Raw genomic sequence first — 16,374 nt, forward strand, 5'->3', positions numbered from 1 at the left:
ATACATTCACTATACACAGTATAACAAAATATTCCCATCCTTACCTGTTTAGTAATACTGTCACAATGAATAAGTAAATAGAAATTGGAATTTGTTTTATCATTGAAAGAAATTTAACATGCACAATGACTATTTTATGACTGTTTAGCTGTTAAACTACTGATCCAGCCTGCACTAGTTCTCTGCACTAGAAGGAGCAAAGCTAAATAATAATTGCTGGCCTAAAAACTTTTTTTGGTCAATTGTAGGTAGATATGAAATAGCCAAGTAGGGCCTTCTTATGCACCAACTATGTCATCTGGATCACCCTTTTAAACATAGGATAACATTGTATATTCAGGACCAAGACCATGCTTCAGATCTGAGAAAATTTTTAGAGGGCAGTGTCTATAAATACTTTAAAATCCCTCATTATGAGGGATTCAGAACTTATGAATATAGAGGTTTACTCATCTGGCTAACAGAATTGTCATCCTTTCAAAACGTCTGAAAATTGAGGAGGGACCCCTGCTTCCTAGCTATATGTGATATAAGATTTTTCATCATCAGATGGGAACATGGGAAGATAACTTTTTATGAGCAATCTGAGTTTGTTTTATGGGCAGTGAGCTATCGCAAAGCATTTTTTTATTGCATAATTAGGCAACTGGTAAACTCTCTGGTTTAAGGAATAGCACTTGGGAGAAAAGAACACTCAAGGCATGATGGTACTGTCGGTGAAGAAAAACTTCAGGAATGGTCCAGATGTAGGTTACTCTAACGGGTCGTATAGTCATGCTTTTCTTTGACCACCTGCTGCAAGAAGCACTTAATTGTCAATAAGGCTCATTTTCATATTTCAGCAAAGTGTTTATAAAGCTAAACAGACATTTCCAATGAGAATGCAGACCTCTCTACAATGTGATGAGAAAAGTGCCTTTTAAGAAAAGACTCAAAAATGATGAGCATGAAGAAGAGGCAGTAGGGGTCTTAACAAAAATGTTCCTCTTTGAAACATGCTTAGAATTTTAGTTCTGAGTTGCAACCCACAGGATTGGTAGGGCAGTGGTTGCAAGAATTGGCAACACATAAACATCATTAAATTGTTGGCAATAGAGAACTACAAAGTGCTTTAAAACTTCATCTGAAGATGAAGATATAACTAAATTCCACACACACAAAATTTGCACTTAAGTATTTCAAAGTGTTTCCTAACAGATTTCAAGGAAAAGTATTTCACTAAATTGGTATCTTGGTCCGCAGATATCAAGAGGCATAGATTGAATCCCTTGCACCCAGCAGGCACTCAATGAATGTGTGTTAATGAATGAATGAACTGAAAAGACTATTTTGTACAAAATGCCATTTATAACACTAAAATGACTAGTAAGTCAGATGGCAAGATTTCCAGCTTTTTAAAGGGCAAAAGGATTTGCAAGATAATATAAAACACAGAAAGCACACCTTTTATGTATGTTATTTAAATATGAAAATATTTTTAGCATATTATGTTAAACATTCTTATTTATATTTCCATTACCTAAAGTCTTTCTACTCACAAATACTAACTCCATTATGTAAGGCATGGTAACCAGTTTGATAATGAAGGTATTATTTTGGTTTTGAACATATGTGAGTTGATGTGTTTAAAACTTCAATCACATTACAATCTTGGAAAAAAAATCTCAGTGCCAGCCCCTCCTCCCCCCAGTTGATTTCACTGCAGTACAATTCAACAATATGTCACATGCCCTCAATTTTATTTTGTTTTGGGGGAAATGTGCTGAAGAACCTAGAGCTTTTTTGTTTAGCACCTTATATCAAAGTAATGAAAATGGGTATGATGATTACATGTGCAAATGTACAAAATCATTAACTCTACAAAGATACATCATTCCAAAATTACAGAAAAAATTTAAAGCATGCATTTAATTCTTTTTCTTTAAAGGGTTGCTGAATGCTTCCCCTGAAAAAAGGTGGCTGTTTTCAAAATCAGCAACTGCTGGTGAGGATTTCTTGGCACAGTTATGACCAGCATGTTATTGCTGCATCTTCCTGATAATCTCAGCCGACACCGGGGGATGGAAATTGATTGTGTGGTGCCGCAGGCCCTGAGCTGTCTTGTAACTCTTCCCACAGCGACATTTGAATGGTTTGCGGACACGAATCTGTGTTCTGTGACCATTCTTAGCGTGGTACTTTATGCCGTTCACATTCTGTGGAGAATACAAAAAATATTTCTTATTAGATGGACTCACAGAATGTCAAACTTGGGAAACCTCAATTTGGGTTTGAATTGTAGTTCCTGGATGGCACCTGTTCAGAGTGCACGCTTTTGCGAGGATTCCAGTTGTGTGCTGGTCATGGGCTGTACAGATGGTCACACACACAGCTGACTCGACATTTCAGATGTGCCTCAATTACTCTGAAAATGGAAGTGCTGATTTCTTCCAATATTTCTACAGACTTACAGACTGTAGAAAGAAAATCCTCTGAATCTTTCCCACTCTAAAGAAAGTGAACAATTCTATACAAATCCTCAGCATGACCAACACAATATCTTTCTAAAGAAAGAAAGAAAAAAAAAAACATTGGGGCACATCTCAAAGTTTGACGTATATATAAATTTTTGATTTGATAACAATTTACATCTTGCTTCCAGACAACTATGTTAACAGTTTCCTACCATGCCTTAACTAGAGTTTTTGTCAGTTTTCTGCTCTGCACTAAGCCAGTATCTCTGATGCCACTGTGGAAACTACCTGTTGCCCAAATCCTGCCCCCCTGCACACCTGTACATGTTTAATAAGCACCTGTGGTTAGACTGGGCCTTACCTTAAGTATTGCATTCCAAACATACAATGAACTTAAAAATGTTAAGGTTATTTATATAGTCACTAAGACTGGACTTCTTAGCATCTGCATGTTAAAGTTATCAAAATGCTTTCTGAATTTCTGTTAATCGGTTTTGCTAGCTCACCAGCATATTCTATGCAAGACTCCATTCCTAGATTCTCTCTCTACAGATTTAACAACCAGTAATTCTCATCGCAATTAAATGGGGAGGAAAGGGGCTCAGGGGTATTAAGTAATTAGTGGAAGACTTAAGAACTGATGGCAGAGATGTGGTATTTGAGCATAGCTCCTAATTTCCAAGTCAGCTATTGCCAGATTAGAGAGTAAGGGAACACAGAAGAGACAGCTTGAGACAAAAAGTTATTGAGCACAGATTTTAGGAGAGTGAGCTGTTTCCTAAAATACTGCCTAAATCCAGTCCTGGTAGGCCCAGTCCCTTGCCCAGCTAAAGGAGTCCAACACAATATTGTTACCACTCTTGATGGAATGCCTTTAAAGAGCTAACAGACAACAGCTCCCTGCTGTTGTCTCATGAATATCCAGTACAGTGCCTGGCACACTGTAGATACTCAGTAACTCTGAGTGAATGAAGTTAGAACAACAGCATTTCCCAATTATATGCCTCACTAGTCTGGAAGAAGGGTTGCAACTAAATATAAATGTTTGGTGATTACTGTTACATTAGAGATGTGCAGTGCACATTGTTTTTTTTTAAAGTTCTTGGAAGAGAACTCTGCTGGACTGTCTTGAGCCCAGGGGTGCCAAATAGCTAGCAGTTGGCTATGCTCAGAGTCTGAAGGTTGTCCAGTGATTTGAAGCAGGACAAACACTCTGCCCTGAACACCTGGCCCTCTTGGCCTTCTGCACCTCAGCCTTGTCCTTCATACATCAGTCCTTTCAAACATAAGGTACTTCCTGTCTTGGTAAGAGGCATGTTGGGGGTTTCAGAGCCTGCTGGGGCAGGAAAGGGGAGGGGAGTGGCAGTCACAGAGTCAGACCCACTGAGATGGTTGACAGGTAGATACGCCCTGCCAGTCCTTGGCCATTCCAGCCATCCCCGCTGAGACCCAGGCACATGAGTGAAGAGGCCAACGTGTGTATCCAGCCCAAGCAGGCCTTCAGATGACTAGCCCCAGCTGGTGTCTTAGAGCAACTGCCTGAGAGACCCCATGTGAGAACCACCTTGTTGAGCCAGGCAGCCCAGAGAACTGTGAAAGGTAACTGTTTTAAGCCATGTACTCTGTCGGGGTGTGTGTGTGTGTGTGTGTGTGTGTGTGTATTAGTTTTATGACCATTAGAAAAGCACTTCCAACTTTAATATGGTGGAAAGTGTCCTGGCTTGCAAATGCTAGAAATGTGCACCTGCCTGCTTAGTAATATCCCATTTATAGCTCAACAAATATTGGGCACCTAGCAGGTTCCTTTTCTATGGATGAAGGGCTACTAAAACATTTCATGTCCTTGTTTTCATGGGGAACTTGATGCAGGACACATCACTAAGAATCCAGCTACCTCTGTGCCCCACAACCATTCATACCTTGTCAGAAAATAGAGAAAATCAAAAACAAAAGCATTAACCAAGATAAAAGGCACAGCAACTCTAATGGTATTAGGGCTTAGCCATTCCAAAGAAGCCTGAGTTTTTATAACTAACTAGGCTAAAAAAAAAGATTTTAAGACCAGAAATTGCTAAAACCACAGAAGCCAATCCAATGTGAAGCCAGATCTGTCGTTCATCAAGAGAAGGACAAGCCAGAGCTAAGGCGATTCCAGCAAGCACTGTGGCCCATTCCCAGCTTCAATGTAAACATTATGTTGTGTGTCTGGCATGAGACTGTGAGGAAAACACAGCCAACACCACACAGACATCATCAGGAAGAACATTTAGAAACGTGAGGTATTTCCAGGGTTGGTCAAGGAACCTGCTGTGCCATGACTCCTTTGTCTTTGCTGCTGTGATTAAAAATGTTCACAAGTGTCAGTGCGTTGCCCTTCTCACAAATGTTAGTGCAAGGTCAAGTCAGACTCTATTAAAACATTTCCCCCATCCATCCATCCAGTTACAGGCCACGGGAACTTCCTCTTTCCAAGACTAGAGGAACTCTGAGAAGATCCACCAAAGCTTCTTATTTTATCAGTCCTGAAACAACTTTGATCTTTCCAAAACATTAATAACAAAAATAAATAATGGCAGGAAACCTGAAATTGCTGAAATTCTTTGGTCTTAAAAAAAATGGGATAAAACTTGAAAAGGGCAAGGAAGGTTGCTAACATTTTTTAAGAGCTTATAATTCTGGGTACTTGATGTCAATTGCCTTAATTAAAACTCATGTTTTGGATGGCAGAATTGACTCAGAGAAAGTGAGTGACTTGGCCAAGATCACATGGCTGGTAAATGACAGAACTGGAAGAGGAACCCAGGGATGTCTGATTCCATAGTCTGTATTTCCTCATATAGTCTCCTAAGGTGATAGGTACTTGTTAATTAGAACCACCAGCTGGTGGTATGTGAAAAATCTTACCAGTTGGGAAGAAGGACTGCGATAACAGTCTGGAGAAAACGGAATTACAATGATACTTTGACATGAAGCTATTAAGGGAAGGAAGTGGGTAAGGTGGGAGGTAGAAATCTGGAGGACTTAGGTGGGGGTTTCTACCATTAGGAACTACCTGTCCCCTCTGATGGGACAGTCAGTAGACAGCAGGCGATGTAGAGGCTTTTCCAAAAGTCTACTCTAAAGCAGATAAGGAAGCCCAAGTCCAGATGCCAAGCTGGGCCGCCCTGTCCTTTCCTGTATGGGCTCTTTGTTGTCAATACTCAGGCCTTCATGTGTACAACATGGGATACTGGCCCTAGATAAGGCCAATGGCCAATTTCCCAGGGCCCTGGATGTTGTACACAATGGAGGAGATGAAGTTGCTTGGGGATCTGATGAGGAAGAAGAGAAAAAAACAAATTGGGGGCCGGGCACAGTGGCTCAGGCCTATAATCCCCGCACTTTGGGAAGCCAAGGTGAGTGGATCACAAGGTCAGGAGTTCGAGACCCACCTGATCAACATGGTGAAACTCTGTCTTTACTAAAAATACAAAAATTAGCAAGGTGTGGTGGTGCACACCTGTAATCCCATCTCAAAAAAAAAAAAAAGGAAAACAAAAAACCTAAAACAACAAATTGGGGGTGGCAGTAGTGATAATGGTGGGGGTTAAAAGTGAAGCCATTTTCCACAGGGTGGACACCCCACCAGCCCTAGAAAGCAGGAGGGCTGAGGTGCACGCAGGTCCCTACTGGATACTGCACGGCAGCACACAGGGCTGTCCTGTAAATTGGGTGGGGTCTTTAGGGAAAAAAAGAATTGTCTCTTCCCTCAGTCATTTAAGTAGTATGTTCAGTTAGATAATTGCAGAAATTCAGAAAACACAGAAGAGCATAAAAAAGAACAGATACTATCATTGTTAATATGTGACGTATTTCTTTTCACTATTTTTTCACACACACACCCCCACCTCTTTTTTCCACTTATTGTTAATTTGTGAGCACTCCCTCATCATTAACTGGTTTTCAGTGTTTAAAAATGGGACACTGTGTGTCTGGGTCTGTCGCTGAGGCAATGTCCTCTCTGCAGTAGAGGACTCCAGAGAACTTTGGGGGGCAGGGGGTTATTCTGTTTTACATTTCTTAAAAAACAAAAAACCTTAAAAAATTCCTTTAATCCTCACCATTCTAACATAAAAATTATCATAGGGAAAAAGCCTCCAAGCACTTCAATCCATCTTTTAAATCTATCTGCATTATAAGGAAGGGAGGTCCTCTCTCTCTCCCCTGAATTCAGGCTAGCATGAGCAGGGCAAGGGCGGTGGGCTCAGGTCTGGAACACCTCTGGGAAGAATTCAAAGACAATAATCCTGCCACAGCTTTGGGGCTCCGGGGCTCACTGGGGAGTGTGCGTTTCCCCGTTCCCCTGGGCTATGCCTTGATTCCTTTGCCCTCAGAGCATCTGTCACATCTGCGATTTGTGCTGGGTGCTCAGGAAGGACAATGAGCTATGAGGGGCACAGGGACAGTATGGGAGACGGTGCCTCAATGCAGAAACAGCATGTGGTTTGTCCAAAGGTGAAAACTTGACCTATGAGGGGCGGAGAGGGCAATCAGTCTGGGAGGTTGGTGAGGGCTCCCAGAGGCGGCGGCACTGGAGCTGTGCCTGGAGAAATGAGCGGGGTTAAAATGAGAGATACTGGCCGGGCGCGGTGGTCAAGCCTGTAATCCCAGCACTTTGGGAGGCCGAGGCGGGTGGATCACCATGTCAAGAGATCGAGACCATCCTGGTCAACATGATGAAACCCTGTCTCTACTAAAAATACAAAAAATTAGCTGGGCATGGTGGCGCGTGCCTGTAATCCCAGCTACTCAGGAGGCTGAGGCAGGAGAATTGCCTGAACCCAGGAGGCGGAGGTTGTGGTGAGCCGAGACTGTGCCATTGCACTCCAGCCTGGGTAACAAGAGCGAAACTCCGCCTCAAAAAAAAAGAGATACTGACGGAGAGAGGAAGGGACAGGGGACCGGAATATGCCACGCAAATATGCCTCTTGGCCATAAGGACTGTTCAGCTGAAGGCATTAAGCAGCAGCAGATGCAGGAAGGCTCCCTGCTCACGCTGTGTGCATCTACAAACGGGACACAAATTACAAAGGCAGAAGATAGCCCACCCGCTTCTTCCAGGGAGATCAAAGGTTAACCAATGAAGAGAACTTTAGACCCTTATTGGGCTGGAAGATGGTACCAGAAGAATCTACATTAACAAGCTAATACTCTTAACAAGCCTTTGCTGCCTTTTTTCTTTTTTCTTTCCACCAGTTGCTGCTCCCAGAGACACAAAGTCCTTTTCCTTTGTTTCATTACTTCTCTAAAAATGTACTTACTGTTCTTTGTTGAAGATGATTTATAAGCTGTGAGACACCCCTTCCCTGGGTGTCTGTTTCCCATGTGTGTATGAAATACACATGTTGATAAACTTCTGTTTTTCTCTTGCTAATCTCTCTTTTGTCAGAGAATCTGTTATAACTAGAACTTAATGATGATTGAGGGAAACATCATTTTTTGTCTACTAAGGGCAGAGGGAGTCCTAACTGAGGCGTGGACGCGAGAAGGAAACATGGAGACTTGGCGTTACTGTGCGGCCCCTGTCCCATTCCCTACCCGGCATGAGGTCGGGGAGTTTGGTACCTCATCTTCTCTCCACTCTGTAAATGCCAATGAAATGGCGAGGGCTGCTGATCCTGAGTCAGTGTCCCGGAGACTCGGCTGGCAGAGACGGCTGCCGGTGGCAGCAAGGGAATAAGAAACATCTGACTTCCCTTGGGAACAAATGAGATGGCAGCACTTCTGGATTCTGCCCGAGCCCACAGTAGCCAGCTCATCCCACCCTCTTCTCTGCAGTCCCCAAGCCAGCAATGATGCAGTGAGTAAGATGAAATACTAATGGCACTGGAGCACAGCCCTGCCTTCCAGCCAGTTACTTTGGGGCAGAAAGAGCCAGTTGCCAGCTTTGGGGAGTAGGAGCAGCTCATTTCCAGCGCCTGGTCAGAGGTGTGGTCACAAGCGTGCTGTGGCCCTGTGTATCATGACCTGGCATTCTGGCCCAGAAAAGGAAACGCACGCTTCCCTCCCGGGCATCAGGACCACCAACTGCTGCCTATGTCACCTGCCAGTTAATGGGGCTGGAGCCGGCAGCCCCTTCAGCTCACGGCTCACTGAATTCTCAGTGGCCTTAGGTGGAGAGAGAACACTCAGAAAAGCCCTCACTAACCGAGACACAGACAACTGAGAAACTGCCAAAACCCAAGAGAAAGAAAAGCAAAAGAATAATGACAAAACAAATGAGGAGGAGGAGGAAAGGATTCGAATAAGAGTAAGAAAAGGGGGATGGAGCTAGAGGTGGGAGAGAGGGAATGCCTCCCCCGCACCCTCCGCCCAGAACCCAGGGCATAGCTTGTATTTCCTTTGTTTTTTGGCTGGTCAGCCTGAGTACAGGTCATTACTTGGTTCCCCCGACCTTTTTTTTTTTTTTTTTTTAGACGGAGTCTCTCTCTCACCAGGCTGGAGTGCAGTGGCGCAATCTCGGCTCACTGCAAGCTTCGACTTCCTGGTTCAGATGATTCTCCTGCCTCAGTCTCCTGAGTAGCTTGGGATTACAGGCATGTGCCACCACACCTGGCTAATTTTGACATTTTTAGTAGAGACAGGGTTTCACCATGTTGGCCAGGATGGTTGGGATTACAGGCATGAGCCACGGTGCCCGGCCGGCTCACCCTTTTAACATGGCTGATGTGCAAGACACTCCCAGCCTGGTGCTCGGCCCTGGAGAGCTGGCAGCAGGGCGGCAGTGGTAGGAGGAATGGCTGCGGGGAGAACAGCACAGGGAGGGGCCGCTCAAAGCCGCCTCTGTAGAGATCAAGAAAGAAGGAAGAGGTCTGTTTCTGCGATGAAGCGCTGCCCTCTGGAAAAACGGGCTTGTCCAACAATCCCGTGGATGTTTTGTATCCCAAGGTAACCCCTGAGTGGCCCTTGCCTCCTCTCCCAACTCCGTGCCTCTGACACAGAAGGTCCAGATGCATCCTGAGACCTGTTCTGACCCAAATGCAGGGCTCCTCCGCCAGCCCTCAGAGGCTTCTCACATCTGCATCCCGGGGAGTTGAATTCAGTTTAAACAATGAGCGTCTGGAGTTTGTGTGATGGAACTGTAATGGTACAGAGTAGAAGAAGCCTAAAAAATGCTAACATTGCGACGCATTTCTGTACCATGCTTTTATATCAATAGCAGCTATGAAAAGTACTGAAATAGATTAGTGTTCAGAGACACATATTTCAGAAGGGGCAATATAAGTGTTTATGCTACCATTTTTTTAAGCTTTAAAAAAACAGTCAATCTGCTACGCTGTGAATGAATTAGCCTCTCATCAAGCATACCACGTATATTTCTGATTTTTATACTTCTAGCTCACTGTTGGATGTTAAAGAGCTGCTAACACCGCATGGGGAAGTTTGCGGTTTTCTTTTTTAAAATGCCCTCTAGACCCGTACTTGACTACTGTGGTATTTCTTGTCGTTTTGTCCCTGTTCCTTAATAGAAAATTTAGCACCCCCAGCTGCCCATGACGCCCAGTCAGGCCCTCAGAGACCTGGGTCAGCAGACAGGCGGCTGCAGTTGATGTGGGTGGTTTGGTGAGAAAAATACCAAAGACCTTTTTCTCCTGATCCCCTTTCATGCCAGTGGATGGAAGGAAGCAAGAACTTCCTCAGCTGGAAGCTAAATACCCTACCACAGTCCTCAGCGGACTCTGGGAGCCATCTGGGGCTTTTACAATTTCAAAGTGGTCCCCCGTGAGCCACCTGTAGGGCCATCCATTGGGGAAGGCATTTGGCAAATAAATAGGTTGACACATTTGATATTCTATTCTGATGGGCCCCCCAATTTGACATGAATTCGAAGGCTATCAAAGACATGGTCCTCCTACAAAAGATCTCTCTTGCCTGCCAGGCCCCCCATAGGGCAGCAGAGGGGAAAGTCCCGCAGCAGCCTCGGGCAAGCGCTGCCCTGAGGGCACCTGTTCGCACACAGGGGTGAGGCCCACACACTTTGATGCAAGAGGGGAGCGTCTCCCTCTATTTCATGTGCTTTCTGTAAGATCAAGAAAGGGCTGCTGCCTTCCATGAAGCTTGCCCTGTTTCCGTGTGGTTATGCCAAGCATGCAGCACCTATTACCTTGTATCTCTTTTTACATCCAGGAACTGGGCAGGCAAAAGGCTTCTCTTCCCCTCCATTCATGCACATGGAGCTGAGGATGGCTTCGGAGCTGATGGCGCTCTCTGTGGTCCAGGACTCATCGCTGTCCGACTCCTCATAGTCCACCTCCTCCTCGTCATACTCACTGCCTGCAGGACAAGAGTAGTGCAAGGACTGTCAGAAGCGCTCATCTCCCCACAGGTTCACCCGGCCGCCCCCAGGACAAGAGGCGTGGCAGTGGCAGGGCAGCACTGATGGCCCGTGGAGAGGGCACTCTTGGGACCAAGAGACAGTAAATACATGTTTATTCCCTTACAACTTGGGAGCAAGAGCCCTGCATTCCCACCTAAGAGACTGAGGCAAGGGCTTCCCAACAATTCACGCCTAGGAGTTAGCGGAGCAAGAACATGAACTCGGTTCTACGGCAGCCCAGCCTGTGGCTGCAAAGGTACAGGGAAGACTCGCTCTGGGCCCCAAACCAAAAAACAAGCAACAATGACAGGCTCCTCACAATCCCCATGCTAGTGCCTGACACCCCCAAATGAGCAGACCCTGTCCCCTTAGTTTCACGCTTTATCGGCCTAGTAAATGCAAAAAATCTCCAGGGTCAGGGTATGCTTTGGACTTACTAGGTATTTCCACTTCAGTAGGAATGAATTTCAGGTCTTTTTCTTTAGAGATTTGAGCTGGGAAATTTGGAACTAAAAGAGGGATACCCTCACGCTAGGGAGCAAGAGACATAGAAGGCCAGGAGCTCTGAGGGTAACTCGCCAGCAGCAGAACACAGGGTGGCTCCTGGAAGATGAAATGACCCCCTACACATGCAGTCCTAGGCACTACATCTGCCCTTCAGCTCATGTGACACTTCCCACGAGGGCTGACCCATCGCAGTCACGCAGCTCAGAAAGGAAGCGGGGATTCTCTTATATTCCTAAGGGTCAAGAGCTCTGCTAAGAATCGAATTAAAATAGACTCCACTGACTTCTGTGCAAGACGGCAGGGACGGAGAACCACTTCAACAAGCAGCCTCTTTTTGCTCTTTTTTAATGAGGTCCAAAGCCATTTATTTGGAGCTTTTGCACAATACAACCCTGAAGGACATAATTCTACAGATCATAAACAGTGTAAAATAATATGTTGACAAGTCCTAATGCATTTACAAGCCCCGTGGAATAAATAGGAATTATAGCACAACATTAATAAGAATTATATGGTAGCAATTACAGTTGTGAAATTCATCCCCCAGGTGTGAGGCTACATTGCACCAGGGGCCTGCCTGGGTGCTTCAGGGGCTTACTCTGCTACATCAATTATTTCAACACCAAATATTGGCACTTTTATTGGGTTTCATTTTAATAGGCATTAATAAGATTGTTTGAAGAGCCAGTTGAGCCAGGAACAGGGACACCGGCATCTGAGGCTAAAAGTTGAAAGGAGCCAGGAAGGAAGGAAGGGACCTGAATTTTATTGAGTGCCTATTATGTTTCAGGCACATTATATGCATTATCTCATTTAATCCTCCAGTAACCCTATGAGGTGGGATTACTGTCACTTTTATACACACGAGCAACTGAGCCCCAGTGGGTTAAAACGCTTAGGCATTCTCTGAATTAGTCATGAAGGGACAGCGCTTTTTCCCACATTGCTTCCCAGCCCCCCATGCCAGGCTCTTCTGAGGGGTTCCCTGTTAATCTCCTTTGAGTTGCTGGCTCTTCACCATTTAATACTGAGATGGAATTCAAAGCAGTCTGTTTTGAAGCCTCTTAGAAATTCTCGGGTAGTGCAGAAAAAACAATTTGGCAAACATGAAGCTTTGGAGTTAAATGTGGATTTCAGTGAATTCCGCTGAACTTGGCCATAACTCCCTAAATAAAGAGAGACGGTTTGGAAATGGCCGTACCAGATGACACAGGGGTACCACTCTGTCGCGTTACTTGGGGTCTGTCCTGGAGCAAATCTTGAAATCTGTTTTTAAGTAGGGCATTAAGACATTTTACTCCTAAACAAATGCCACATGCTGGTGTCCTTTAACTTGCTTGTTAGAAAACTATAAATGCTATTTCACAAAGCTCCTCCAGCGGGACTTCAGAAAGAATGACTAATTTACCCATCTAATTGGGCTAATTGGTTAACCTGAATACCAAGAACCACGAAACATTTAGAATGGGGGAGGGTAGGGCACCTCAGACCAACTGGGGGCTTAATGAAGCCAACAGAAGAGAAAACTTCAAAACTCCACTGGATCAAAAGCGATCAGCTCCCGAGGGGTTGAAGCTGCCTACAGCGTCTCCGCGAAAGCCCGTGGTAGCCAGCCCCAAGTGGGGCAGGCAGGGGCCATAGAGCTTACCCTGCAAATCAAAATGCTTCTGAGAAGGAAAGGTAGTGTGGGCTGGCAGGCTTAAGTTGGGACTGTCCCAGGCAAGGTGAGACACATACCAGTGACGAGCAGCTCACCACCAAGTCATTGGGTGAAACTGGTCATCTCCCTCAGTTGGAGCAAGATGGACTTCTGTTTATACTTAATTCTGTCCTCTAACAAAGAACATCAGCACCGACCTGGGTTCATGCCTTTGCTTTCATTAGCTGAAGGACAAGCCATTTGGCTTTTTTTTTTTTGAGACAGAGTTTTGTTCTTGTTGCCCTGGCTGGAGTGCAATGGCTCGATCTCGGCTCACTGCAACCTCTGCTTCCCAGGTACAAGTGATTCTCTTGCCTCAGCCTCCCAAGCCTCTGGGATTACAGGCATGAGCCACCATGGCTGGCTACTTTTGTATTTTTCAGTAGAGACGGGGTTTCTCCATGTTGGTTGGGCTGTTCTCAAACTCCCAACCTCAGATGATCCGCCTGCTTCGGCCTCCCAAAGTTTTGGGATTACAGGCGTGAGCCACCATGCCTGGCCTGTCACTTGGCTTTTATTTCCTCTTTCATAAAATGGGCAGAAGTCTCTTCCTTGCAGGTTGAATTTAAGGATCAGAATGAGTGTGTATAGTATACCTGGAATAGGAGGACTTCCATAGAGTAAGTGCTGAAAACACAGAAGGCAGTGTAAGCAATGCCATCTTTATAATCCTATTACATAGATATATTCCATATAAAATAAGGCTATTTTTAGAAAGGCCTGTTGTGAAACCAAACAAGAAGATAATTCCCAAAAGGGCTGGGATTCCCTACTGGAAAAAACGCAAGAGAGACTCCAGGACCAGACAGGCCCCATCTGCTTTGGGCTCAGGGAAGGAGCAAAGCACACTCCAGCTTCCACCTCCACGAGGCTGCAGAGGCCAGGAGGGAGCGTAGCTGGCGCTCAGAGTACCGTGAGCCCAGGCAAGTGACGCCAACTCTCTGAGCTTCAAACTGCTCATCTGTAAAATGGGCGAAGGCCTGTACACACCCACTAAGGCTGTTGTGAAGAATAATTGCGTTCCTGTTTTTAGGACTCTGACAAGGCCTGACCCATCATAAGCATAAAGCGGTGTTTGGTGAAGATATAAACAAAGTGCTATGTGAGCCGTTTATCTCATCTACTGTTCCCTTGCTCTCTCTTGAGAACAGTCCCCTTTTTAAACCAGGGGAACATACTGGGGTTCTACTACAGCTTTTCTTACCGTACCCCAAAAGCTCCCCTTTTATCAACCAGGAGAACTGTCTATAGCACCAGGTGGCAGCCAGAGGGCCTGGGGTGGGCAGGGCAGGGGCCGCGGACCTGAGTCCCAGGCGCTCAGATGGTGGCTCCCATTCGCACCCCAGGCAGGGCCTGTAGTGTCCTGCAGAAAGCTTCTGAGACCACAACACGACTGCACTTAGTCTCCTTTCAAACCTTTTGGAACTCGAGAAAGAACTATGCTGAAACGAAAGTCACCAAAGCCACCGGGCCAGCCTCTGTCCTCTGCTTTATCCATTTCCTCATGTCTTCCCACAAGAGGAAAATCAATCCCAACCTCAGTCGTTCATCTTCAATTGCTGCTTCAGCCGCTATCTCAACACTCGCTGCAGAGTGAGCAAATTCCCAGCAGGCTCCAGACCTTTGCTACGAAGTCCTCTCCCATTCCCGGAACACATGAGGTAGCAAAGCTGCCTCTCCTAGCAACACCCTCCCAAGCTTTTACTCCTGTGTTCCAATTAATAGAAAATTGTGAGCACTGCCCTGAGTATGAGTGTGTGAATATTTTTATCCTAAATGCCATATATTTACTAATACGTTACCGCAAAAACCACATATGCAAAGCAGCAAAAAGGGTAGGGATAAAATAAGTATAAATATCTTAATACATGTATGAATAGTTGTAGTGAATTTTTTATGAGCAGGTGTAAAGATTTAACACCTCCTTCTTGCACCTCACTTTGAGCCCACTGCCCTCCAGACCAGCTGGGGCTGCAACGGGGCCTCAGTCCGCACTGAGGCTCTCAGGGTGAAGTGAGGCTCCGGGCTACTCTAGGGGAAAATAAGGGGACCTTAAGGACAGACACATTCATTTATTCACACGGCAAATTCGTATCCAGCACCTGTCTTGAGTACAGTTAGTGATCATTAGGTCCTGTGGAAACTCCACCCTGTAAGCCCAAAGGAGAGGCGCGTGGCGCCCCGCCAGGAGAATCATCAGGAAATGAGACCATGTTCTTGTTCCATGCCTCGCACCATCCTGAGACAACAAATGCTATTTCCACACAATTTTCAAAACTGACAAATATATATATATATACACACGCACACACACACACACACACACACACACACACATATATATATGTTTTTCCTCTGTGTAAAAGAGGGGAAAAAACCACCATGTATGTGTATAGTTATAAGCAATTGGGGCAGGAAAGGTTTTTGGAGTGTGAGAGTCACAGAAACAATCTACCCCTTTGGGGCCCAGAGTGGGCCTCTGGGGACAGGCTGGCAGATGTCCTCAAGGCCACCCTCTTAGCAAGCTGTGCTGGGGAACCCTGGACTGGGGGGTCAGAATGTTAACAACTGGAAGCAACTTGCAGACCACTGAATCCCACGCTCATCGGAAGTGAGTGACTAAGGGTGGGCAGGGGGTGGCTTAATGGGCACAAAACAAATTGACTAAGACCTAGGATTTGCCAGCACAACAGGGTTGGCTTTAGTCAGTAATAAATTATATATTTAAAAGTAACTGAAAGAGTAAAATTGGATTGTTTATAACACAAAAGATAAATGCTTGAGGGGCTGAAGAATCCATTTTACATGATGTGATTATTACACACTGCAGACCTGTATCAAAACATCTCATGTACCCCATAAACATATACACCTCCTATGTACTCACAAAAATTAAAATTAAAAAATTTTTAAAATGTGAAGTGGGGCCAGGCGGGGTGGCTTATGCCAGTAATCCCAGCACTTTGGGAGGCCGAGGCAGGTGGATCACGAGGTTAGGAGTTCAAGACCAGCCTGGCCAAGATGGTGAAACTCCGTTTCTACTAAAAATACAAAAAATTAGCTGAGCGTGGTTGCACATGCCTGTAATCCCAGCTACTGGGGAGGCTGAGGCAGAGAACTGTTTAAACCTGGGAGGCAGAGGTTGCAATGAGCTGAGATCATGCCACTGGACTCCAGCCTGGGTGACATTGAGACTCCGTCTCCAAAAAAAAAAAAAAAAAAAAAACGGGAAGTGACTGACCCACAGTCACAGTGTCTGCAGCCTGTTCAGGGGCTTCCCTTCTCCAGGTCTGCCTCATGGAGGATTCTAAGCAGAAAAAGATCATGCCATGGCCTTCACCCATTCACATTCCCTCTCT

General features: G+C 45.3%; 2 protein-coding genes across 10 annotated transcripts in view; one reads left to right on the forward strand and one right to left on the reverse strand.

Annotated features, from left to right (window-relative positions):
• The window catches only part of TAX1BP1 (Tax1 binding protein 1), a 103,887-nt gene that overhangs the window by 85,678 nt on the left and 1,835 nt on the right, over positions 1–16,374 (forward strand). Inside the window, exon 19 of one of the 7 annotated variants that reach the window (XM_074379643.1) lies at positions 1,928–6,008. The exons of the other annotated variants lie outside the window; for them this stretch is intronic. Within the exon in view, the coding sequence (XP_074235744.1) occupies positions 1,928–1,936 (9 nt within the window). The 3' untranslated portion in view covers positions 1,937–6,008. Of the gene's footprint in view, positions 1–1,927; positions 6,009–16,374 lie in introns of those variants that run through there. 7 annotated transcript variants of the gene reach the window in all.
• Positions 524–16,374, reverse strand: part of JAZF1 (JAZF zinc finger 1) — a 349,651-nt gene continuing 333,800 nt past the window's right edge. For all 3 annotated transcript variants that reach the window (XM_074379646.1, XM_074379648.1, XM_074379649.1), the window contains exons 4-5: positions 10,597–10,766; positions 524–2,195 (exon numbers count right to left, since the gene is read on the reverse strand). In XM_074379646.1, coding sequence (XP_074235747.1) covers positions 2,019–2,195; positions 10,597–10,766 — 347 coding nt within the window. In that variant the 3' untranslated portion in view covers positions 524–2,018. The remainder of the gene's footprint in view (positions 2,196–10,596; positions 10,767–16,374) is intronic.

The sequence above is a fragment of the Saimiri boliviensis genome, chromosome 10 (assembly GCF_048565385.1).
Source record: "Saimiri boliviensis isolate mSaiBol1 chromosome 10, mSaiBol1.pri, whole genome shotgun sequence".
Taxonomy (NCBI): domain Eukaryota; kingdom Metazoa; phylum Chordata; class Mammalia; order Primates; family Cebidae; genus Saimiri; species Saimiri boliviensis.